We start from the raw sequence: 25,057 nt of genomic DNA on the forward strand, positions 1-25,057 counted from the left end.
TTCTCATATAAAAATCCTGGTTCTATGAGCGAAGCATTCTGCTCGAATCCTTTGCAAAATTTCTCTACTCGATTCAAATGCAAAGAATTCCACAGATCCTGCGCGAATCTTCAGATCGTCCGGGGAGTGTTCTTCTCTTTCTTTTTTAGATGCACAACTATAACCTACGTCTTCTCGCTAATCTCCTTTATTTTTGCTTCTGTTTTGCTTTCTAAGAGCCGTTCCTTTGCTTCACATAATCATTGTATGCTTGATCATGGTTTTTGCCCCGCCAAAGGTGGCCCTAACAGAGGGCGTTCAAAAATGACCAATGCCCCGTCCGCGTCCCCGTCAAGCATTGTGCACGTCTCGTTTCTGCATAGAGAACTGAGAGTTGTTTTTCCAAGTAACCAAGTAATTAAACACAACCAGAGAAAAAGGAAAAAGAAGACAAGGTTCTATCTTTTCAGTCATCTTTTTTTTCGACCAAACCTCGTGATTTTAGTCATGACCTTGAAATGCAATCAGGCATATATTAATATTTTTTTTTAAACGATGGTTCTACAATTGATGAAGGGACGGTAAGGGAAAGTAATGAAGAAGGATTTTTTGGGAAAGGAAGGGGGGGGGGGGGGGGTGATAATAGGTAGCTACGCTTAACAAATTGTCGTTGTGACTCCTACCTTTTGTCCACAGTTGGAAGGTGCATGGGTCGAACCAAGCTATAATCTAAGATTATAACCGGATTCGATCCCACAAGCCACAACACCCGCCAGGGCATGTGGCTCGCTGGTACAAAAGGAGTCTGCACAACCCATCTTTGATTATTTGATGATTAATCTTCGAAAGGAATGCAAAGCGACTTCTAACAGAACTAGAAAGTTCCCAAAAAGGTCACTTATTCGCTATATAGAACAATGTTCAGCTTAAAAAAACATTATTAATCTAAAAAAATTAAAAAGTTTGGGGGGGAGGGGATTTCCACTAAATTTTCACTGTATTTATTAATTTATATTCATGGCATGGCCTTAAGTAAGCATTTATGTTTCAGTTATTAATGATAACCAATATTGCCAATTTCCCACCCTTTCGTATCCGATGAATTATAACCGTCGCGCGCGAAACCGTCGCCAGAATCGTCGTGGGGCAAATATCGTTTATTTTGTCAAGTAAATCAATAGCTTATGTGCTAGACAAGTATAATATCCTTATAACTTACATACAGCCAAGCAGATTCTTTCTGCGACGATTTCAAGCTATCAAAAAAGTGAGCAGCGCGTTTTGTTACCAAAGAAACGGGCAATATTCTAGCCAATATTGATTATTTAATAACAAAAGATGATGACAGAATTCATTTTTGCAACTTACCACACACACACACACACACACACACACACACACACACACACACACACACACACACACACACACACACACACACACACACACACACACACACACACACACACACACACACACACACACACACACACACACACACACACACACACACACACACACACACACACACATACACACACACACACACACACACACACACACACACACAAGTAAAGCTGTTTAGCTAGCAATAGTTTTATAGACATAACGCGTGTTAACCTTCCTTAGACACCATTATCCAAACTCTTGATGGTTACTTCGAAGTTGCACGTTGAACTATCAAGCTGTATGATGAATTTTTAAGTTGATACAAATATTAACGGTGCTTTATTAAGAATGAAATTCGGTTGTATACGTAGTGTCTTATTGTTCAGCAAGAAAGTTCTGCGGAACTAAATTTAAACCAAATATGAACTTCCAAGTTCGTACCCTAAGTGAAAATCGAACTTTTCTTTGCTTAGGTTAGCATATTGTATCTGATGCACTTAGCTTACCAGACATTAAGGCATCAGACATATTTGGCTCTGGCGGCACGTTCTATCCTTGGGGTCTTGTGGAGTACGTAATAAGCACAACTTCCGGCAAGAATACGTCTGCGAATTTCTCTGCTGCCGTCGTTATCCGACGTAAAAAATGACCTGATCTCTACGAAATCGTCGCGTGACGCATCTATGTTTTATTATAATCCCAAAAGTGGTAAATTCGAATGGAGCAATTTTCTATGTGCATAACACGGTTCTGCTACTTGGAGTTTGCTCTATTTGTGAAGCAGAATAGGAATGCCAGGGTGACTCTTGTTATTTGAAGCAGTGGTCTCCATTCAAATCAATGGATCTTGGGTCACTCGTCGCCAATTTCCCAAGTGCCACCTTGGATGTTGGCCCCGTCTGTTACTGGTGTCGGTGGAGTTATTGAAAAGAACCGTGTTCGTCGCACTGTCATCCGGTATCCATACGACGTGTCCGGCCCACCGGAGCCTCCCGATTTTCGCCAGATGTACGATGGGAATCTCTCCAAGCAGGGAATATTGGTCGTGATTAATACGGCTCCTCCATTCTCCGCTTTCTATTTGTACTTCGCATAATATCATCCGCAGCATCTTCCGCTCGAACACGGCAAGGACGGAAACGTCATCACAGCTTCAAGTTCACACAGAACTACCGGTCCAATAAGGGTTTTGTACATTTTTAGCGTCGTACGGCGGCTTATGCTTCTTGATCGTAGCGCTTTACGAACGCCATAGTATAAACCCGATTTCTCATTTGAATGCACTGCTGGGTCTCCTTTGTTGTGTTCTTGACCCCGGTCGCCGGCGATCCCAAATACACGAACTTATTTACCCCTTCTAGTTCATCGCTGTTAATGGTTATCGTCCGTAACAGGCGCACGTTTGTCTCTTTTGAGCTTCTTCCTTTCAGGTATTTGGTATTCGACGCTTTTATTCAGATTACCTCCGCCGTCACATAGTTCCTGACTGTGATATCATAGCCATCTGCGCAGCCTAATAGTTAGCTACCTTTACTGAACATTATACCTCTCGTTTCGATGCTGCCCGTTGGATCACATGTTTGTAAAACTCTGCTAGTAGACGGTCCTTAACAGCGGCTTTGTTGCTTTAATTACTCGTTTGACTTCTTGTACATCGGGTGCTGGGATTACGTGCTATTTTCCATGGGAATTCCTAGGTTAACTTCCGTTCCACGTCTTTCCGCAACCTCGCAATTGAGACACTTATCGAAGAACTACTTCCCCCTGTCAACCATCTCTAGTTTGTTTGTGATCCCTTCCTCGTCCCTATCATAAAGTCAGGTTTTGCTGGGACGCGTCGCGACTTCGCTCACATGTTTCTAATAAATGCACAGTCCTACTTCGGACGAAAAAGGGTTGTGGTTGCGCGTACAACTGCAGCAAGAAAAGTTGCGTCGCGTCGCGTCGCAGTACCCTAAGCAGTTCGTGGTTTCTGTATTTGCCAGTACTCGCAACTTCGGTCCTTCGGTATCCACCTTTTCGCGTGCGTAATGGCGGCTAGTGGGTACACTTTTCGACAATGTTTATTTGCTTTTGGGAATTCCGCTCACGTACGCTTGAAAGTTCTATACAACAAACATTCAAGGCTGGAAATATCAAGCGTACGTGAGCGGAGTTCCCAAAAGCAAATAAACATTGTCGAAATGTGTACTCACTAGCCGCCATTATGCGCACAAAAAGGTGGATAACTCGGTTGTCTGTTTAGGTGATTTTCACATTTTGCTTACATGATTCTCTGATAGCGTGTATAGCTGAAGTGATTTTTCTCAATTTAGAGTAAAAATAGCCGAACGTGTAGTTATCTATCAATGTAAACGTAAACATTGCAACGATTGCAACTGATAAGTAAATTTCGGTGATTTTAGTATTTCGCACATTAAAATGGATTATGAAAACGAAAAAGTTTTGAAATTAGTATTTCCTGACAGTTATGAAGGTGAGTGTGAATTGATAGGTTTATTTGACAGTTTATTTAGTTAACATCAACAATTTAAAACAGAGTTGCTCAGTGGTGATAATGCTTCCGAAGTTACGGACTACATGTTCAGGTTGGGCTCGTTGAAAGTGGACCAGCTTAAAAAGGAAAAAGTAAGACTGCAAGATGAAACTAAACAGAATGTTGAACAGACGCAGGATTTGGCGGTTAATAATTACCGGACGTTTATCGAAACGGCAGAATGCTCGCGTGAGATCTATCGTAAATTTGTTGAAACGGAAAAGCGGATTGGATGTTTAGATAAAAAGTTGCCCGATTTCGAGACCACCTGTCAGAGGTTCTTGGGTTCTTCTAGTAATATAAATAGTGCTCGCAGATTGAATTCGTTAACGCTGACGCGTAATGCAGAGCTACTAGAAATACTGGAGATTCCACAATTGATGGAAACATGCATTCGCGAAAACAAATACGATGAAGCTTTAGAACTGGCCGCCTATGTGCAGCGTGTTGGGAGTAAGCACGGTGATATACCCGTGATAGCTGTAATTTTTTCATATATATGTTGATACAAGGATAACTATATTGTGATTGTTTTAGAATATACAAGGCGCAGTCGAAGCTGCTTGGCACACCATGCTTGTGCAGCTTTTATCGCAGCTGCGAACGGACCTACAATTGCCTAAATGCCTCCAGGTGGTGGGTTATTTGCGCAGGATGCAAGCTTTTACTACACCAGAACTAAAATTGAAATTTCTTCAAATAAGAACCAGTTGGTTCAGGAATTTGCTAGGAAAAATACCACAACAGGATGGTAAGTTATTATTCCATAATTTAATCCATGTTCTTGGCTATATGAAATAATTTACTTTTATTCAAATTACAGCTCATACGCATCTAACGAAAACAATAGAAGCAACACGTATTCACTTATTCAACATTATAACCCAATATCGCGCGATTTTTCCAGACGAGGAAGATTTAATGTCCATGTCAGTTATCACATCTGATCGGAACGCTACTGATGGAAGCAAAATATTCCATAGTTGGCTCCATGATCAAATAGTGGCTTTCATCTCTGTGCTCGAGAAAGATCTCGCTTCCAACAATATTAATTCTTTTGATACTATTTTGGGACAGTGCATGTACTTTGGATTATCTTTCAGTAGAGTAGGGGTTGATTTTCGATCACTAATAGCACCGGTTTTTGTGAAAGTTATTTCTTCCAATTTTCAAGCAACAATCATTAAGATAACACTTCAGTTTGAGCAAGATATGGAACGTTACACACTTATCAATAAAGTTCCCACTGGCATAAAGCGAACGAAGGTTAATGACAAAGGTGGAAGTAACACCCAACCTCCAGAAAGTCTCCTTGACTTCACACCTCTGGCAGTCTACTGCAATGGTATTTTAACAGTTTTTAATGAGCTTCGATTGTGTGCTCCAATTGCATTGGCTCCTGTAGTCACAGAATCTTTGGAGGGATCGCTGGAAAGTGTATGCAGACATATTCTATCATTCTATCGTCAAGAACAGCAAGCTTTTACAACATCAGAGCGAGAATGTTTCACACGATTTTGCACTTGCTTCGCATACGATTTAGTTCCGTATCTGCAACGGTGTATGCATTTCATTTTCCCCCCACCAACCATCGCAAATCACTTAGGCATCAATGTTCTAACGCTGCAGAAGCATGGAATTACTTACTTGAAACAAAAGAAAATCTTAGAGCCTATCAATTATCTGCTACCTGATAAAATCGAAGCCGTAATTAAGCAGGTGAGCGAGATTAGTCTTGAAACCGGTGCTGTATCCATGACACAGCACAAGCAACCCACAACAGCTGATGAGGAAAAGGAATCGTCTGGTGATAAGGTTGATTAGGGCATTGCCCATCGACATGTGCTGCTGTGCAAATACACTTAAATTCAGTATCGCAGAATGCCATGTGGAAGGAGATAATGGCTCGACAAGTAAGGCATTTACGCTAAGTAACAGATTAGATTTAAAAATATATATAACGCCTTATAAAAAAAGTGGATTTAATCCTCGTAAATATCGTACGATACTAATTGGTGTTGAGCTGGTACAAACTGCCTGGATAATTTTTTTTTCGAATATCACTGCATTCGTGTGTCAAGCGGGAATTCCCACTCTTCCGAATTTTTGTGTTTGATAATGCTTTTTTCCTATAAAATGTACTGAGCTGTCCTGCTTGTTGTACTTCGATTTTACTGGGACACAGAGCACTGTAATTGGCATAGATAGAGCAATACCGTAATAGTTGAATCGGCAATACTCAATTCTAGATTAGCTCTACAAATGTCCTATACAAAATCTTTTCAAACTTTCCTTGGTTGAAGCGCTACGGCCAAATAAGTAAAATCGGAACACAAAGAGCGGATTCGGGCTAATTCCCATTGATGGCATGGTTTGATGCATTGGGATAATACGTCGGCGATTGCATTGCCCATTATGGGCCCTATTCTATAAGTCATGTCGAGCAGTCGAAACGACTCAGTCACTATTAAGTACGGGGAGAAAAGACAGTATAGCGGGTCAATCCACCACCCAATCGAAACAAGCTCACTAGTCATTTGCTGCCGTTGGGTCACTAGGTTTTTGAGGGTCGAATCAGTCGAGTTGCTCGACAAAATCATGTCGCGTGTGACTTCCGTAATACCAAAAGTAGACTAGTCGAACAACGTGACACTCGACGTGCCTTATACAATAGGGGCCTATAATGCGTGGGTACACGTATAGTGTGGGTTTCCTTCTTTGATAGCTAGCTTGCTCTGTTATAAAAATCGGACCAAGTGGTCTAACTACAAAAGTGAACTTGCTCTGAAAAGAGGCATTCTCGGGGTAATGTAGAATTCAGCATGGAGAAGGCTAATGAGTGCCAAAGAATAAACCTTAAGTCGCTCAACATAATATGACTTTGATTGTACTAATATTCGAATCTATGTCCATCCTGTAATAAGGCAAATTTTGTAACCATGCAAGAGCCCCGCACTTTTTAATTTAAATAAATAGTTGATAAACGGCTGAAAAATGCGTACCATCTGCGCCTTGTATAACTGTACTCCAAAGGTTTTTAGCCTCTTATCCACAAGGATACGAGTTACCAAGTTCCTTGGTAACTGAGTAACTCACCCTAGACTTGGGTGGGTTTGTGCCGCAGACCTTGCAAATCTCCATCTGCTCAACTTGTTGTCCCGCTACTGTGAAGTTGGTGGAATTGTCAGTGTTCACTACCATAGACTTAGTTTTTGCTACATTGACTGTGAGACCTGCTGCCTGGGAGCTCTCGGAGAGGTCACCTAACTTGCTCTGCATATCGGTTCGGCGTTGTGCGAGCAAGACAATGTCGTCGGCTAGGTCGAGGTCATTTAGCTGCTCCATCGTTAGAAAATTCCAAGGCAATCCTCCATTTGGTCTACTGTCAATTGCTCCAACTAATATATTATCCATAACAATAAGAAACAGAAGAGGTGATAAAATGCAGCCCTGTCTCACGTCAGCAGTAACCCTTCTGGGGTCGGACAAGACGCCGTCGTGCAAAACCTTGCATGAGAACACCTCGTACTGAGCCTCGATGATATGGACTAGCTTATCTGGAACTCTTCTACGCCTCAGATATTTTCGTGGTTGAGTCGGTCGATCGCCTTTTCGAAGTCAACGAACACCAGCAGAAGAGAGTCCTGGAATTCGTTGATCTGCTCCAATATTATGCGGAGCGTTGTGATATGGTCTACACATGATCGGCCAGCACGGAGTCCAGCTTGCTGGCTCTTGACATTCGTCTCTTTAAAACTCCCAAAAATCCATCGGGCAGCAAATAGTTGGTTTTGAACGCCCAGCGGCACAAATGTGCTGAGAGTTTCCATGTCAATGGCAAAGCAGAACGAGTTGATTAGATTTGTAGAAAATCGTACCCCGCGTATTGATATCTGCTCGTTTCATAATAGCTTTTAGCAGTATGTTGCCCGGGAAATCCGTTCTCGTCAATGAGTTTTCATTTCTCTCTGCGGCGATAGTTGCCCTTATTCTGCGAGTCACGTGACTCAATACGACAATTGTCACTCGCCGTGACTCGCCACGGCGAGTCGAGTCACCTAGGTGACAACCGAGTCACCTAGGTAAGAAACCCCTGTCATCTAAGTGACAGACCGTGTCACCTAGGTGACAAAGCGAGTCACCTGGGTGACAAATGTCACCTGATTCGCGGTGACTCCAAATAGTCACGTCACTCGCCTCGCAGAATAAGGGTGAGTATCATATGCAGTTTTAAAGTCGATAAACAGATCGGTCTCGAGACCCTTATCCACGATCTTTTTGATGGGCCCTCCGTAGTGTAGAGATTTGAACCGTCGTTAACCATCATCCCGATACATTTCGGCTCGCAACGGTGATACGGTGGGATGCGTTTCTGATTTCAAAGATCAATTCCGCTGCTCAAACGCTGCATACTCCTTCTTTTCCAGAAAAAACATCTCTCCAGATAGATTTGGGAACGCTACATCTTTTATCTGTGTTTTTGCACGTTCTGGCAGTTGCCGTCCACGCAGCGTTCTCCTCATCTATTATCCTCTTTCATTCATTGTCATGCTAGTCGTTCCGCTGATTCCATATCACGTGGCCGTGGAGGTTCTCTGTTACGCTGTTGATGGCTGTTTTGATGATGATCCAACCATTCTCGAAAGGAACTTTATCCAGCTCGTTCTCTTCCAGCAGCGCAGCTTCGAATCAATATGCGTAGTTTTCGGCGACACCAGGTGGACGCCTTTCAATATCTTGCTAGCCAGACAACGCTCGATAGTGGTACCAAGACCGATATAGCCACACGGATCAGGAAAACCAGGAGTGCCTTTGCAGGTCTGCGAAACATTTGGCGCTCAAACCAGATCACTCTAGCTACGTACGAAAACCCGAATCTTTATTTCAAACGTTAAATCCGTACTGCTGTATACCTGCGAAACGTGGTGCGTCTCAGCGGAGACAACGCAAAAACTGTAGGTATTTATTAACCGGTGCCTGCGATATATCATTCGTGCCTGGTGGGGGTGGCCTGACAAGTAAATATCATCAAATGAGGAACTGCATCGTCGGTGACATCAACGGCCGATAGCCACAGAAATTCGTGAACGTAGGTGGAAGTGGATCGGACACATCTTGGAGAATGGAGCGAGCTAGGTCTGCAGGGAAACACTCGACTGGAATCCACAAGGACAGCGTAGAAGAGGCAGACTCAGAGGCTCATGGCGACGCAGCTTAGCCTACGACATCTGTGTTGTAGACGAAAACTTGTCCTGCCGACAGGTAAAAGCCATGGCGGGTAACCATCAGCAGTGGATCTCTGATTTTATCCCCTTGTTCTGCCGGACTGACGGACATGGACACATAAGTAAGTAAGTAAGTGCCAAGAGCGATCAGCGACAGCGTAAAGGAAAACGGATTTTGGAGGCGGAGAACCACGACGAACTACCCGGTGGATCCAGATCAACGCCTTTTTACTGAAATGACCTCTTCTTTCAACCTGATGCAATATATGCAGCGAGTTTAACCATTAAGTATTATTATGAATGATTGAGTCATTGAAAATTATTTGATAGTAGTGATTTACTCCTTAGATGTTATATTGATGGTTCTTTGTGAAAAGCTAATCTTGGTCAACCGCAAACGCCACACGGGCTGTTAAACTATGCTCTTTTTTGATACCAGGAACTAGTTGTTGATTACAATTTATTAGTTTTTCAATTGAACGTAGATGCGATCCATGCATAGGTATGCCAATAAAATAAAACGTGCTGCTGGTTCGATTACATCGGGTATAGTTTTCTTAAGTATAAGCGCATGATAGCCTGCACCCAAAGCTTGTACAGTACGAAATATTTATATTACTAACAGGCTAAATATTTATGATGTATTTTAATTGGTTGATATTTTCAGTACACTTCTCCAGAACATTGCTTAAATAGGTATGTACATGCTAAAATTGATATAAACAAATAAACTCTCGGAACAATGTACACATGTATCGGACTGTTCCCAGCTGTTCGAGCCATTCTCGATACCAACACTACAATCTTTATGGTGCACATGTTCACATAAGAAAATAGAAAAAAAAACATAGATACATTACACACAACGCTGGAAAAATTTAATCAGTTGTTCCACAAGCATAGTCCAATCGCAAAGCTTTTGGTTTTGCTTCTCATACCAGACCAGACGCTTTATACATATAGGTACAATTTTTCCTCAATGGATGACTTGTCGCTTTTTGCATTTTACCGCGATCGTGTTTAATTTGGAGCCTATGTACTGTAATTAGAAATAATTTTCGACTTTTTGCAGATGCTGAGTGCTGAGTGAATTCTTCTTTGTGAGATGTTTCATTTGTCCCATCGATTATTCGTACGGGGCTTGAACTTAAACACCAACTCGACCGGAAGAAATCAGTGTATCAGACTGCCGTTTTGCCTTGCCAATCAATTTTGTGGAACAGTTCAATTAAGTGCATACAGTCGGCTGCCGGGACCACTGAGCAATCGAACTGTGGTCGACATTAGGAAACAACGTAGTCTGGTATGTAAGCGTTTAGACAAAAGACACCTAACATAAATTGCTTATAAATAAAACTTTACAGTCCGCCGCTATGATCTCTAGAGGCAGCAGCTCGAAAATTACTCCGGCAAACATTCGTGTTTATAGTTTGACCAAAAATTTAAATTTTTACAGCACATCCAGGAACAATTGGAATAAAAATTGTGATACTTTGAGGTAAGTTTTTCAAATATGACTTTTCGCTGTAATCAAGAAAAGGGATTTTTCAGATTAACTGATCCGATCGACAAACCACTTGTATTAATATTCGCTTGGTTACAAGCCAGCGACAAGCATCTTAAGAAATTTGCTGAGTTCTACATTGAGCAGGGATTCGAGGTTTTGGTAGCGCATATCTCTCCCTGGCAGTTGATTTGGCCTGTTCATGGAACTCAAGCAGTAGCAAATGATGTAATCAATTTCCTGAAACATAATGATTTAACAAAAGGAGTAGTTATACATGGCTTTTCCGTTGGTGGGTATCTTTGGGGCGAATGTCTAGTCAAATTAAACCAAAATGAATCGGGCAAGCTAGCACTGAATAAGATCAAAGGACAAATTTGGGATAGCGCAGCGGACATCACTGAGATTCCGGTTGGAGTTCCACATGCAGTACTACCGAAAAACCCGATACTACAAAACACTCTTCGTAGCTACCTAACGTAATCGAAACGGAGCGTTTCGCATCTTATCATATATATTCAATGCGTAATCTTTCGCCATAGGTATCACTTGAAGCTGTTCCACGAGGAGGCCACTCAATATTATGAAAAAAGTGCCTATCATTTTTTTAATGAACCAGCTCGAAGTCCTGCACTGTTGTTAATATCGAAAACCGATCCGGTAGGAACGGAGAGTGCCAACCGGAAGTTAATGTCCATATGGGAATCGATAGACATAAAGGTTAGTTTAATCATTTAACAAATTGGAATTTATAATTTTAAGTTTAATCCTTCTGGGCAGACAACTCTTAAATGTTGGGATCGTTCACCGCACGTGGGACACTTTCATAAGCACCGTGATGAATACATCGATTTACTTCTGACCCATCTAGGCACGCTTAATATCGTTGGCTATGTACAGAAGGCAAAATTGTAATCGAAAAGTACTGTACCTTGACATGTGATGAAATTAAGTACCAAAAAATCTCTATATCTAATTGACATAATTATGACAAGCGTGATTTTTTCCCGGAACTATGGAGCAACAAAAGCCATTACTGATATATGAAATAATCACTATGTAATATGGTACGATAATTATTTGTACGCTGGTAGAGAGCAACCACCGTATAGAAAAAGGTTTCACAAATAAGTGAATGAGATTTTAAATGAAATAAAAAATTGCTAGGAATGTGTAATAAAAGAAAAAAGCAGTGTTTTTGTTTGCTTCTTGATTTGCGTTATCGGAAGAGGTTGCCTTGAGCGGCTTGACAGATGACATCAGTTGGGCTTGGGATTTATTTTCACCGGATTTACTATGTTCAAAACAATGGCAATACCTAGGAGGCATGTAACGACGTATCCAACATTTTGAACTTTAAATCTAGAAGATCCAACATTTTGAACTTTAGACTAGATTTAGAACCCCAGTTCCACCTTATAGCATTTATATGCAAACCTGTGGGTCAGCCTCAGCGCATGTCATTATTCGAGTTTAATATTAGAATCATCCATTTATGCCACAGATGTTATTAGGATGGTTCTGCTCAGGTTCTACTAAATGATACAATCATGAAAGAGATCATGATTACGTTTAAAAAATTGTGTTTTATTAAAAACATATTTCAAAGCATTCAAACAATCGCAAACAGGAAAGGATCAATTAGGATTTTTTTTTGTTCACGTAAATTTGAATTTTGACACCGGGTCATTCGAAATGACAGAAAGCTTCTTCTTTCTGTATTGGTTACAGCACAATATTGATATTAGCAACGATGAACACGTCGAGCTTCAGTACGAGTCAGATGGTAGAGAAGCAGGTACAGAAAGGATTGAGTTATACCTATTCTTTGATTATAGATTATACACTGGCATATTAGTTATCTTAAACGCTTCACGTTATAGTTGATTCAAGTGTCAGGTTTTTCTTATATGAGATTGAGCTTGAGTAGCTCAACGAGTTCAACTTATTCCAAGCACTAGACCACAACAAAAAATTAATGAGCTAGGTGATTTTGAACAAAAGTACATATTTGCTGCAAGTGACAGTGCTTTGACTCTTATATATTGGACAGAAAAAACAGGAATATCAGAACCACATGCAAAGCACGTAATCGCAAAATTAATTTCATGATACTATCTAGTAGGTATACCAACCAGATTTTATCTTGCCAATCGCATTTATATCCGTTCTTTAGGCGAAAATTGTGTAAAAAACAACGCCTCAATTAAAAAAAATTAAATGAAATCGCGGCAATTCGTAAAATTGCGCAAAAAACTGCGAAAACATTGTTTAAAAGCGTATCAATGTGTCACTTTGTCGCCCTACAGATATCGAGTTCGAGATGCGATAACCCGATAACAGCTTCTGATAACGGTGTGCCGATCTACTGATCTGAGAAAAATTAAATCTACATGGAAATTAGGTAAATTTAAAAAAATTAGATGTTAAATTTGCACTATGATTTGTTGTAAGGCAATATAGCATTTGGAACTGTTTTTCCTGTTCTATATGGATTGTTATTGATTACTTTCGAAAAAATATTACTAGGTACATGTTGTAATAAAATTAAATGAAATATTATCTTTATTTATTTTTCTAATTAGGAAAATCTACTAAAACTTTCGGTTAACACATCTACAGTTTAAATTATTGATAGGTAATGTCTAAAGGTTTTATCGCTCTATTTCATTTGCCCCTCCCTCCGTAAAATAGCTATTCCGGATAGGCGGGTTCATGCATGGGAACTTTGTAGCATAAAATTACTGTATTGGTTTCGCTGGTACCTTCAACAGAAAGTTTACTAGTAGAGGCTACGATGTACGTGGTATGGTTGGTAGTGGTGTAAGCAACCCAATGTACCTTTGTCTTGTCCAAATTCATTCATTTTTATTCCTCATACATTTAGTTTCCATTTTTCACTGTTTCGATCAACATTGGGGTTATCTCATGAGTATCGAAACGGTGTTGTGTGGTGCTATTATCGAATATAAGTGGTGATCCTGGCCTTTGCAGAGAATCGTTCTGACTTCGGTTCGGTGGATTATTAACAATTCAACACATTTGTCTATAACCCGAGGATTACGACAAATACAGTAAAAGATAGTAGTCGCGAAACAGTGATATGGCATTTCTCACGGTACGACTGGTTGCTACTTGTGCAGCAAAAAATGCAAACCAGAATATTACTTCCAGTTTTAAAAAGCTTTCGCTAGTATCGTTGGATCAGCAGCTTGTACCAATGGCACAGTTTAGTGTGCTAGCCAGCGCGAAGAAACATCACGCACCCCTGCAAAACCAGACTCTGCTGAATGGTGCAACTCTTTCCAACCAAAATGTAAGCTCATTACAAGGTTACTCTTAATTCTAACATGCAAGAGCGTACAAAGCATAATTAGCGTAAATCGCATCGATAAAGTTGCTACTATGTGATAGTCTTATCAAGTTATGGATGTGGCCCCAGGGCGACTCACCAGCTAACGAACTATGATTGATTTATCATATAAATTTTACTTGGACTTTGTACGGGTTCATTACGTTGCGTTCTCGTCAGTGTGTGGTTATTACAATTGCACCAAGAAATATGCAAAACTGCATACATGCACCGACGCCTACATATATAAATGCCACCCAGTCACTTGTATATAATGCGAGGTATGAACACTTGCAGTCCAAATTTCAAGTTCCAAGTTTATTTTAGCTATTACATTTTATTTGACTTTTTGTGAAATTAAGTTACCTATTGTCGATTATGATTAGTTGTTGCTTTCATTCAGAAAAAACAATTTCTCTCAAAAAATAATCGATATTTACAACTCGCAAAACATTATCCACTATAATTACCAGTTATCTCAGATTTAAAAATTAGAAAAAATGTCTTGACTGAAAAAAGGATTGTTTGCTTATCTTACATTGCGAATTTACTTGACAAAAATGGTTCTGCTTCCCTTAGGAAATGGGTGGTAAGCTAGTACAAATTAATTTTATTGGGAGAATAATGTTTTCAGCAGTAACTTAGCAGCAACCGTAGTTATTTCGAACACAACATCCGCTGGGCTCACTAAGGGTATCAATTAAAAAATCACCGAAGGTTGCGTTACTATTAACTAGAGAAGCTAGCTAGTTTTTAAAGCACACTAGCAAGCGATCCTTCACCCCATGCTCTTTATCAAAGTAAAATCCAATCACTTTGTTTTGGCTTAAGCGGAAAACCCGTTCTTTTCAGCACAACGTTACGATGGACATCGAAGATATTATTAGGTACTTAGTCACGATGCTGGCTTCGACGTAAAAATCAGTGATTGTATTTCGATTAAAGTTTTTTTGCTCGCATTAATGCAGTGTTCTGGGTCAACTCGCCCAAACTTCACTTGATTATTAATGCATCAGCCAAAATTACTTTTCTTGTTGAACAACTTTACTCTGGTTGTTTACAACACAATTTTTCGTTTACGATCACGGTTATTTTTGCAAGCGAAGTAGCTGCTTTAGATAGCAAACATTCATTCCTATAATTATTACTACTAGGACTATCACCGTTTTCGACATTCCTATGAGGAACTCTGCTCGAACGAATAGAAGAATAAAATTGTTTGCCATAGATGTTCGAAAGTTCAAATTGGTTCACACGAAGACAAATTTGAATTTACCAAAATTTATCAATATTATCAGTATTTGGGTTTTAATTTAGTGTAAATTTTAGTCATCTAGAAGTGTGGTCGATCAATTCTTATACCTATAATATTTATTCTGTTTTGCATGTAGCATATTGCCTGCAATGGCATACGGGCCTATGAGAAACTGTTGGTACTATTATAAAATTTGTCTTTTCAAGGTTTCGTCGTTTAAAATGAAACACACAAAAATTGTGAAAAGTCCATACAAGTTTTATTTGGATCTAATAACTGTTGTTTGTCATTTGCATTTTGACAATAATATCTTACAAATGTTGGCTGCAACTACGCTTGAGGTTGTCTAAGCCTAGATGCTACACATTTCGTTTTCGAAGCATTCGACTTTCTGTTTTTTATTCGACAGACTTCGCAGCCAGCTGTTAGAGCACAGGATAAGTGCGGGTGCTTGGATCGGATTGCTTCGTACAGCCTCTCCCATTCGAAATCCGAACAGGCGACTTAGACCCGCGTCGTACCGCGACCCCAACTGTATGGTCCATGCGAAATATTCAATTTTGAACACCTTTTCGATCATCTCGGTTGGTATTTTACCAATGATTAATGTAATTTTCCATCTTTTAGTAAACCAGATTCAGCGAGAGAATTTTTCATCATGGATCGATTCTAATAATTATCACGCACATCAATGGTTTTCGAAGAAATTGCTAAATATTCATGTTTGTCTCAAGGTGGCCTCAGCACATGGCAACAAACGTATTTAGGTATTTAGCGATACCCCGCGCGTGATTTTGAATGGATCGAGTAGATTGATAGTACATAACCTAAACACTTTCTCACTCACAGTAATTCTTGTGATACTTGTTGATGATGCAAAGCGTTCAACAGTTATTATCATAAATAATTGAAACAAAACAAGTATGTGGTACGCCCAAAACAATAGTAAGTTCGAGTAATTTTGTAACTCAAATTTTGAAGGTGGTGACCAACTTCACTCCCAAAGTCCACTGACCAAAGCTGATCATACATACAGCAAAATGAGCGCGATAAAACTTAAATTGGAACTTGGGTTATTTCTTTATAAGAGCACAGGGACCAACCAGTACGTCCTGTTTAAAAGAAGACTCTTCTGCATCGACACATGCTCTCCTATTGCGTTCCGGATTCAGTTTTGACATACTTATCCGAAAATTTGACCCGAATTTGCGCAAATGAAATTGAGTGAAGGTTTTCTGGGTTGTTTTCTTTGGTCATGAAATGAGACGCTGTGCTATCCGTTCTTACATTATTTTTACCTTTGTTTATAATATTTTCGCGAATTCATTTACTTCAGCGAGAAAACCCGGCTCCCCGATGGCCACTTTGAAAGCCACATCTGTCCAAAGTAGAAGATAAACGCTCATCAGTTTGAACGAATCATATCAATTCAGTCGATTTCTTACTTACTTACTTTAGTGGCAACGGTCTGTTATCGATCCTGCGCTTAACCCTCTCTGTCCCATGGTAGCACAGAAGATCCATGACTTCCGATATTAAAATCAACCGATGAAAATTTTTGAAGGCATTCAAATATGGGTATTTAAACTTCAGAACATAGTTAAAATATTATTTTACAAGCCGTATAGTCGTGCTTGACGAATTGGTTATTAATAACTTTTTCAGGCGATCAAGAATTGTAAACCACCCCAACGCCCTGGGGACAGAGAGGGTTAGCGAATCATGGTCGTCCGGTACTATCGGTCCTCGGCTGCCGTTCTCCAATTGTATGTCACCAAGTATTGACCGCAGAATTTTAATTTTCAAACCCCAAGTACTTGACGATAAGGTCTAGGACGAGTTTTGGTATTATACAAATCGACATGATTCTTCGAATAACTTGACTGAGTGGACCGCTGGAAAGCTAGTAGTGATTTAACAAGCGAGCAACATTGAACAGAGTCATGCACAACAATTATCAATGAACAAATTAGGGTTAATGATGACAGGTGGTTGCGAGTGATTGAGTTCCAATGTCATTTTTTTAGTCAGTTTCTTTAGAGTCAAGTGTTTTTCAATTGGTTTATTTTGGTCGACACGATGTAGTTGAATAACTCGATTGAGTCGACCGCCCAGTCAAGAAAACTGACAAACTGAAAAAATTTGCTATCATTTCTGGCTTTAGTTTTCAGAAGGACGCATAATCAACCCTTTTACATGCATTATGCGACCTTTTTAAAACTAAAGCCAGATTTATGGTATATTTGTTTGTTTATTTTTGAGTCCGTTTAACCGTTTTTGATCATTCAAGTATCGTTCAGGTACTTGAACGGTAGATAGACTTACTATTAAAAACACACTTGCTAACTTTGTTATAGTTGTTTAGCATGGAGTAGCTTTTTTTGGAAATAAAAACCAAATCAGAATAAATTGTAATTTACATATTTAAAAATAGTAGCGTGTTATCTGGGTATAGCAACAAAAGAAATATTATGCACCGGGTATATCCAATTGTTATCACCTCTAGCATTGTTATACTGGAATAGATAAAGATAAAAAATCTGAAACATTGGTAATTTGAAATTGCCACGTGTGCTCTACTATGACTGTCACAATGTTCTGTTTTTAGAGCTGGAATGTAGGTACTGATATGAAATTTGGTTGCTTCTGACATTACGCATTTGAATGTTTTCCGGAGCTAAGATTAAGCTCCAGAATTTATTTAACTTTCAATGTCAATATTAATGGTACAACTCATAACTTTATTATCTTGCGATTAACAACACTGTTATCATCCAATATTTGCATTTCTTGTCACATGCAAAGCTTGGTCGCATAAAATTAATTTACTCGGGCCATTGACAATAACTATATGTTAGAACGTAATGTTTATAATGGTCATATCCATACCATATCATAAAAACCATATTTGATTATCTATTGATGCACTCACATTTGAAATTGATCAAAGTATTATTTTAGCAAAAGCAAGCATATTAAGATGGTTCAGGAGTTTTTCGATTTCAAAAAATCGATTTTTATTAATTAACTGTTTCGAAAGATTAACATTTTGATAATATGTCTTTTAAGCCATTGCATTGGGACGAATTCCAAAAAGACAAAGTTATATTGTGCGTGTCGAGGGCAATTCACAGAAACACAGCGAGTGAAAGCTTTATCACCGTTTTTTTTGAAACTAAGTTTTCAAAGTCGGTACCAAAAATATTCCAAAAATGGCATAATCAATTCACTTACTTGTTTTTTATATGTTATTTTTGTTGACTTTTTCGGTGAGAAACGTTTCTCACCGAAAAAGTCAACGAAAATAACATATAGAATTTCACGGTGACGAACCCTAACAAATACTTGTTTTTTGTTGTGAATTCTATAAAATTGAACCATCCTTTTGTCGCCATATAATTTACTTAACTTTATTAAATTCAAGGAGCCGTAGGAATCGCCGCCCACCCCCCACTAATAAATACCTTTAAGTGGGTTTTCATTTGCCTTTTTTGTAAAAAAAAATGATCAAAATAGTTTCAAATACGTTGAAGTTAAATAAATTTCCATCGTCCACAGGTCAATATGACAATCCCGAATCGAGATTTTACGGTGCAGGAAATTTCCCGGAGTCTCCAGCTGTATTCGAAGCAGAAAAGGAATGTCGAAAAAGATCCAAAAACGCTCCAGTAAATAGTTTGCTAATATAACGATACTAATCAATGTATACTAAACAAGATTTAACTTTTTTTTAGATTAAAGGATGGTTTTGACAAACCAACTGTGCTGATGTTTGCATGGCTTAATGCTAAACAGAAACATGTAGCCAAATATGCTAGCCTCTACACCGATCAAGGGTTTGAGGTTGTAGTGTCTCAGTTGACCCCTTGGCAGCTGCTTTGGCCGGTGAAAGGTTCTCAGGTGTGTATCTAGATGTTTGGTTAGAGCATCTGTTACAGAATTACTATAACTCTGTTACTTTTCAGCTGGTGGCAACTGATATCGTTAAATTTTTGAAGAACAACGAATTTAGGAATGGTTTAGTTTTTCATGGGTTTTCGGTGGGTGGTTATCTATGGGGAGAATGCTTGGTTCACATCGCTCGAGATCTGCAGAACTATCAGATCGTATTAGACCGGGTCAAGGGACAAATTTGGGACAGCGCTGCTGATATAACGGAGATACCCGAAGGAGTTCCGCGAGCCTTGTTTCCAAGAAATCCAACGCTACGAAATGCATTGAAAAAATATATGATGTAAGATGGTTTTCTATATCACCAAATGCGTTAAAAATGAATCATTCTTTTGTATAATTTCTAGTTACCACATGAAAGCATTTCATGAACCAGCTACATCACATTATATTCGCTCTAGTCAGATGTTTCACACGAACCTGTTGAGATGTCCGGCTCTTTTCTTTGTTTCGAAAACCGACCCTGTAGGAACGGAGGAGGCCAACTGTAGAGTCAAGGACAGTTGGGAGTCTAATGGAGTAAAGGTACTAAATTCAAATCTAGTTTTTCAAGTTTTATGGTTTTTATTAATTGGATTTTCTTCCGTTACAGTGCACTTTCAAATGTTGGGACCGATCGCCTCACGTGGGTCATTTTCGTAAACATACCGAGGAGTATACTGAACTATTGTTTTCGCATCTGCGTCAGCTGGAACTGGGTGGACACAAACAGGCATTACGGGCGAAACTGTAATGCTGCTTAGAAGACGTTCTGTGATACTTAAAAACAAGTGGAAACAAAAATATCATTGACTGTAACACGGAAATCTGTTTTAATTTTACGTTGTTTTTAATTCTTGGTGTGAATCTTTTAGCAAATAGCACTGTAGTATACAGTTTGGAAAAGTTTTGTGGAATCCTCTAATTGTTCATACCAGAATACTTGCCACAGTAACCATACCCAGTTTGTGTTTTGTGCAATTCATCTAACTCCGATTCTGAAATTGCGATGCATGCCAAAAAATAAACCAATAATCTATCAGATATCAAGATATTAGTAGAACTTAAATTGTTTTGCAACTTTTCATAGTTGTTTTTCTACCTTTTTTAGCCTTTGTGCTTTAGTGCATGTAATAGGAGGACATATTTGCATCGTCAAACCAAACAATATTGTATCCACATCATATAACAATAACAGTACACATGACCATTAAGATAGAAATGGTAGATATTGCAATCTTATATTTCAGTTCAAAATTCAGCAATAGTTCATATTATTAAACTTATATCTTAAATCAATTGGAGTTAAATTTGTCTGACCAAACATATTCGAACAAACATAGAATGCTGCGCAAATAAAACAATATTTGTCCTTTGGGACCAGGAAATTTTCGTTAAGAGCTAACGAAACAAAAAGTATGTTAACATGTGAATGGGTAATTTATTAATTTTGAAAATATATGCCATTTATGCATTTTTATGGACGTCTTTTTTCTACCGGATTTTAGGCACTATCTTTGCAGGATAGTTGTCCATCATTCTTGCAACATGCCCAGCCCATGCGTATACGTTCAGATTTAGCCACCATATAGATATTGGGTTTGCAATAAAGCTGTGCGAGTCTATGGTTCATTCTCCATTTCCATACTCCGTTGCCCTGTAGGCCGCCGAAAATCGTTTTTGGCCCTCGTCTTTCGAAAACGCCGAGCACTCGCAGGTCTTCCTCGAGTATTGTCGAGTATTGTGTCGGGCATCTTTCATGCCCGTAGAAAACATCCGGTCTTATGAGCGTCTTGTACAGGGTACATTTTGTATGGGAGCCTAGTCTGTTCGAGCGCAATTGCTTGCCCATAAATAGCACGCTGATAATAAGCCTCCGAATCTCACGGCTGGTGTCACTGTCCGTCGTTACCAGTGAGCCAAGGTAGAAAAATTCGTTAGCTACCTCAAGCTCATCACCGTCGATCATTATACTACTGCCCAAACGGCATTGGTCGGCCTCGATACCATTGGCCAGCATGTACTTTGTTTTAGACGTGTTTACCATTAACCCAATGTTTAGTGTTTCGTGCTTTAGTCTTACCTACGACTTGCAGGCTTCATCAGTGTCTGTTTATTTGCAATCTTCGTATTCTACTAAGACGCTCTAGAAACTTCAACGTAATGATTGACCAAATTATTAGTGATACTTATGAGCAGGGATGCCACATAAAATTCTGTGTTTTTTGTTGGAAAAATCTGGCCATCTGTACAGCGAGGAAAAATATCTGTGCAAAAATCTGTCCAATGCAAAGCAATTAGAGTGAAAGAGATGGAGTCATTTTGCTGACTATTTCCGTCTCTTTCACTCTCATGTAAAAGCTCAAAAATCTGTTTAATCTGTGTAATTGGCGAAAATCTATATTCTGTGCAAACAGATTCTGTACAGTCGATTTCTTTCAAATATCTGTTAAACACAGAATAATCTGTGCATGTGGCAACCCTGCTTATGAGTAACAATTTCATCAATCAATCAGTATAATATTAACGCATAAACAGGCAGTTGAAGTTAAAATGACCTATGATTGTTTGTGGATGAATCAGATTCAGCGCATGGCTCAGCTTGGTTGATAATTGGTTGGATAATGCACAAAACAGACCCCATAGTGGTACGTAGCCTCTTATCCAGCCACTCCTGTCTCTACCTCCACATGGTACCAGTGCGAATACGAGAAACCAACTGAGCAGAGACAACACTGTGACTCCTTCACTGTTGGTATACGACCTCTTTTTAGTGTGTTGGATGTCGATAGGTAGCCGTACTAGGGCCCACGCTAACCGAGTCTCGTGATGGGGCTGCCATCTTGTAGTGTCGAGACAACACTGTGACTCCTTCACTGTTGGTATACGACCTTCGTTTCCACCGGGGTTGATTACCACCGGGTAATCAACCCCGGTGGAAACGAAGGTCGTATACCAACAGTGAAGGAGTCACAGTGTTGTCTCGACACTACAAGATGGCAGCCCCATCACGAGACTCGGTTAGCGTGGGCCCTAGTACGGCTACCTATCGACATCCAACACACTAAAAAGAGGTCGTATACCAACAGTGAAGGAGTCACAGTGTTGTCTCGACACTACAAGATGGCAGCCCCATCACGAGACTCGGTTAGCGTGGGCCCTAGTACGGCTACCTATCGACATCCAACACACTAAAAAGAGTCAAGAAAATTCTACTCGGAAAATTCGGCATGGACAAAGGCGACGAAATAAGGACATGGAATGGACACTTGGTACCTGGAACTGCAGATCGCTAAATGCATATGCATAGCTGGATATGCATGTTGAGAATAAAAGGCTGTTTCTCCATCTAACGGGTGACAACTAAAATTGTGGAATTTTTTTCTCAAGTTGTCATAAAAAGACAAAGATACATGAAGAAGATCTGATTTACCGAAATTATAGATACATTGTCCATTATTGAAAAAATAGTGTACATTTGAAAACGGTCCGTAATTGGCTGTTCGGCGAAGGTTCCGTTTGATGTCCGAACAGGAGCGTTGTACGGCCATCATGTCAACTTTGCGAATGCATCTCTTGATTCTACCAATTAACTGTTTGCAATTCGTGGCTCTCCAGTTATTTTTGTACATCAAGGAACTCAAAATCCCGAAGAAATCTTCGATTGGGTGCATTGAGATAGATTCGGCGGGTCGTGGTTTGTGGGTACAAATGGGATTGAATGGGTATTCAGGAACGATCGTGTTTTTTTTGTGTAATGCGATGATGCTCTATGCGGCCAAAACACGTATTGTCCATCTGCATGATGTTTTTGTAGAAACGGGATCAAAATTTTCTTCAAACATTCGTCTGGCACATCTTAATTGATAACCAAACCTGAGGGCTTGTTGTTGAAGGCACGAGAAAGAGAACGATGTCCTTCTGTGTCCATAATTTTGGCTGGTCTTCCACTACCTTGCTTGAAAATAGTTGTTGGGGATCTTAGCATATGGTAAACAGTCGAAGCCGCAACATGTTCGCTTTTTAAATATTATACCGTATACTTTTTGCCGAGATTTCTGTGGCAGTCCGTGAAAGTGTACAACGCGCTCCCGAAATGCTTCTTATTTCGACGCCATTTTAAACAAAACTGGGCAAGCAAATACAAAACAAAAAATATTGACAAAAAGAGGAGAGAGAGCTAACACACACATACTCTCATTTCTCTCTGAACTCGTTTGTTGTTGAGTATAGGGGCCTCAAAAAAACTCCAAAATTTTAATTATCACCCGTTACACTATCATAAGCGTGCATTGTCCACACGATGGTAGACCCGACGACGAGAAGGAAGCGTTCTATGCGCAGGTGGATGCAACGTACGACAGCTGCTCACCACGTGACATCAAGATCGTCATCGAGGATATGAACGCCCAGGTCGACAGGGAAGCAATGTATAAACCGGTGATCGGGCTCCGTACACCGAAAAGAACGATAACGGCCAGCGATGCATCAACTAACTGCAGCTTCCCGAGGCTTGGTTTTTTTTTGTTAGGGGGGACTTAGACTACTTTGTCCATTGGATTGAACTTTTGTAGTAGAGGCTTGGTTATCAAGAGCACTTTCTTTCTCCGCCAAGATATCCACAAAGCCACCTGGAGATCACCTGACCAACAAACCTCGAACCAAATCGAACATAATCTCAACAAGGGCCGGGTGCAGACCACTACCTAGTAGCAGTACATGTGCGCTCAAAACTATCGACGGTTTATACCTCGCGACAAAGCTGCCCTCTTCCGTTAAACATTCGGCAATTAGACAACGTGCGAGTTGCCGAAAGCTACGCGCGCGTACTGGAAAGATGTTCTGCCTTCCTCTGTGGAACTAGATGCTTCGACCCTCGAAAACGGATGGAGTATGATACGCTCGGCCGTCAACGAGGTCGCATCCACGGTGCTAGGTGAGGAATCCTAGAGCGCTCGAAATGATTGGTTTGATGGGGAATGACAAAAAGCGATAGAGAGGAAAAAATCTTAGAAAAACTATCTAACTAAGCATATCCACGAGAGAGAATTTGGCCAAGTATCGACGAGCACGGAATTAGTTAACCACGAGAAGGTGAACCAAATTCGTATGGGCTACACACCTAAACCTGACATGTGTAAGGACGAGGCAGGGAATCTAATCGCAAACGAACGCGAGGTGGTCGACAGGTGGAAGCAGTTCTTCGATGAGCATCTCAACGGCGATAGAACAGAAGGAAACCAAATGGTAGGGAGAGGCTCCAGAGAAAGCAACGTTTACCTCCCACGGACAGTGGCTATTGACGGCGATGCTGGAAGTGGCTGATGAGTTCGTATATTTGAAATCTCTGATCACCGCCGACAATAATACGAGTAAGGAGATCCAACGACGCATTCAAGCTGGAAATTGAGCCTACTTTTCCCTCCGCAATTCGCCGCCGCATAAAACTGACGGTGTACAAAACGCTAATTAGACCGGTAGTCCTCTACGGACCAAAAACTTTGCCTACGGAAGGCATACCGTGCACATGCCGTATTTGAAAAAAAAACTTGCTAAGGACTATTTTTGGCGGAGTACAAACGGATAGCGGAGAGTGATGTAGGTGTATGAAACACGAGTTGCAGACACTACTTGGAGAGATTTCCATCGCACACCTGGCGAATGTTGGGAAACGTCGCAAGTATGCTGGACGACTGTGCAGTGAAATCCATTCTTCATCTTCAAGAACCCCACCGGTACCAAGAATAGAGGGGCCCATCGTAGCTCGACCAGGTTGAAACCGACTTGCGTGTGTCGAGACGCGCAATGATTCGGCGACGAGTAGCCCAGGATCTAGTACAATGGAGAGGAATTCTTGACTCAGCTTCATCTGTCAACTTCAGAAGCC

General features: G+C 40.2%; 3 protein-coding genes across 3 annotated transcripts; all 3 read left to right on the top strand.

Annotated features, from left to right (window-relative positions):
* The first annotated feature begins 3,735 nt into the window (after positions 1 to 3,735).
* On the top strand, positions 3,736 to 5,925 carry LOC128734179 (conserved oligomeric Golgi complex subunit 8). Its single transcript, XM_053828229.1, has 4 exons — positions 3,736 to 3,844; positions 3,908 to 4,386; positions 4,442 to 4,655; positions 4,728 to 5,925. Exons 1-4 carry the CDS (start codon positions 3,790 to 3,792, stop codon positions 5,726 to 5,728), a joined length of 1,749 nt encoding a protein of 582 aa, XP_053684204.1. The 5' UTR covers positions 3,736 to 3,789; the 3' UTR covers positions 5,729 to 5,925.
* Positions 5,926 to 10,016: 4,091 nt separating this feature from the next.
* Positions 10,017 to 11,799, top strand: LOC128734185 (uncharacterized). Its single transcript, XM_053828244.1, has 6 exons — positions 10,017 to 10,092; positions 10,202 to 10,432; positions 10,494 to 10,627; positions 10,681 to 11,112; positions 11,176 to 11,353; positions 11,414 to 11,799. Exons 2-6 carry the CDS (start codon positions 10,235 to 10,237, stop codon positions 11,546 to 11,548), a joined length of 1,077 nt encoding a protein of 358 aa, XP_053684219.1. The 5' UTR covers positions 10,017 to 10,092; positions 10,202 to 10,234; the 3' UTR covers positions 11,549 to 11,799.
* A 1,714-nt stretch (positions 11,800 to 13,513) lies between these two features.
* On the top strand, positions 13,514 to 20,557 carry LOC128734184 (uncharacterized). Its single transcript, XM_053828242.1, has 6 exons — positions 13,514 to 13,949; positions 18,799 to 18,908; positions 18,975 to 19,140; positions 19,206 to 19,474; positions 19,539 to 19,716; positions 19,784 to 20,557. The coding sequence occupies exons 1-6, from the start codon at positions 13,737 to 13,739 to the stop codon at positions 19,922 to 19,924; spliced, it is 1,077 nt and encodes a 358-aa protein (XP_053684217.1). The 5' UTR covers positions 13,514 to 13,736; the 3' UTR covers positions 19,925 to 20,557.
* Positions 20,558 to 25,057: the final 4,500 nt, after the last annotated feature.

Source organism: Sabethes cyaneus, chromosome 2, assembly GCF_943734655.1.
Source record: "Sabethes cyaneus chromosome 2, idSabCyanKW18_F2, whole genome shotgun sequence".
Taxonomy (NCBI): Eukaryota; Metazoa; Arthropoda; class Insecta; order Diptera; family Culicidae; genus Sabethes; species Sabethes cyaneus.

Bases quoted from the DNA above. Each gene is read 5' to 3' on its own strand.
- LOC128734185 (XM_053828244.1), top strand. From the start codon at position 10,235: ATGTTTCATTTGTCCCATCGATTATTCGTACGGGGCTTGAACTTAAAC. The intron at 10,433-10,493 runs GTATGTAAGCGT...AAAACTTTACAG, and splicing joins TTAGGAAACAACGTAGTCTG to TCCGCCGCTATGATCTCTAG. The intron at 11,113-11,175 runs GTAATCGAAACG...CTTTCGCCATAG, and splicing joins ACTCTTCGTAGCTACCTAAC to GTATCACTTGAAGCTGTTCC.
- LOC128734184 (XM_053828242.1), top strand. From the start codon at position 13,737: ATGGCATTTCTCACGGTACGACTGGTTGCTACTTGTGCAGCAAAAAAT. The intron at 13,950-18,798 runs GTAAGCTCATTA...CATCGTCCACAG, and splicing joins CAACTCTTTCCAACCAAAAT to GTCAATATGACAATCCCGAA. The intron at 19,717-19,783 runs GTACTAAATTCA...CTTCCGTTACAG, and splicing joins GGGAGTCTAATGGAGTAAAG to TGCACTTTCAAATGTTGGGA.
- LOC128734179 (XM_053828229.1), top strand. From the start codon at position 3,790: ATGGATTATGAAAACGAAAAAGTTTTGAAATTAGTATTTCCTGACAGT. The intron at 3,845-3,907 runs GTGAGTGTGAAT...AATTTAAAACAG, and splicing joins ATTTCCTGACAGTTATGAAG to AGTTGCTCAGTGGTGATAAT. The intron at 4,387-4,441 runs GTAATTTTTTCA...TGATTGTTTTAG, and splicing joins GTGATATACCCGTGATAGCT to AATATACAAGGCGCAGTCGA.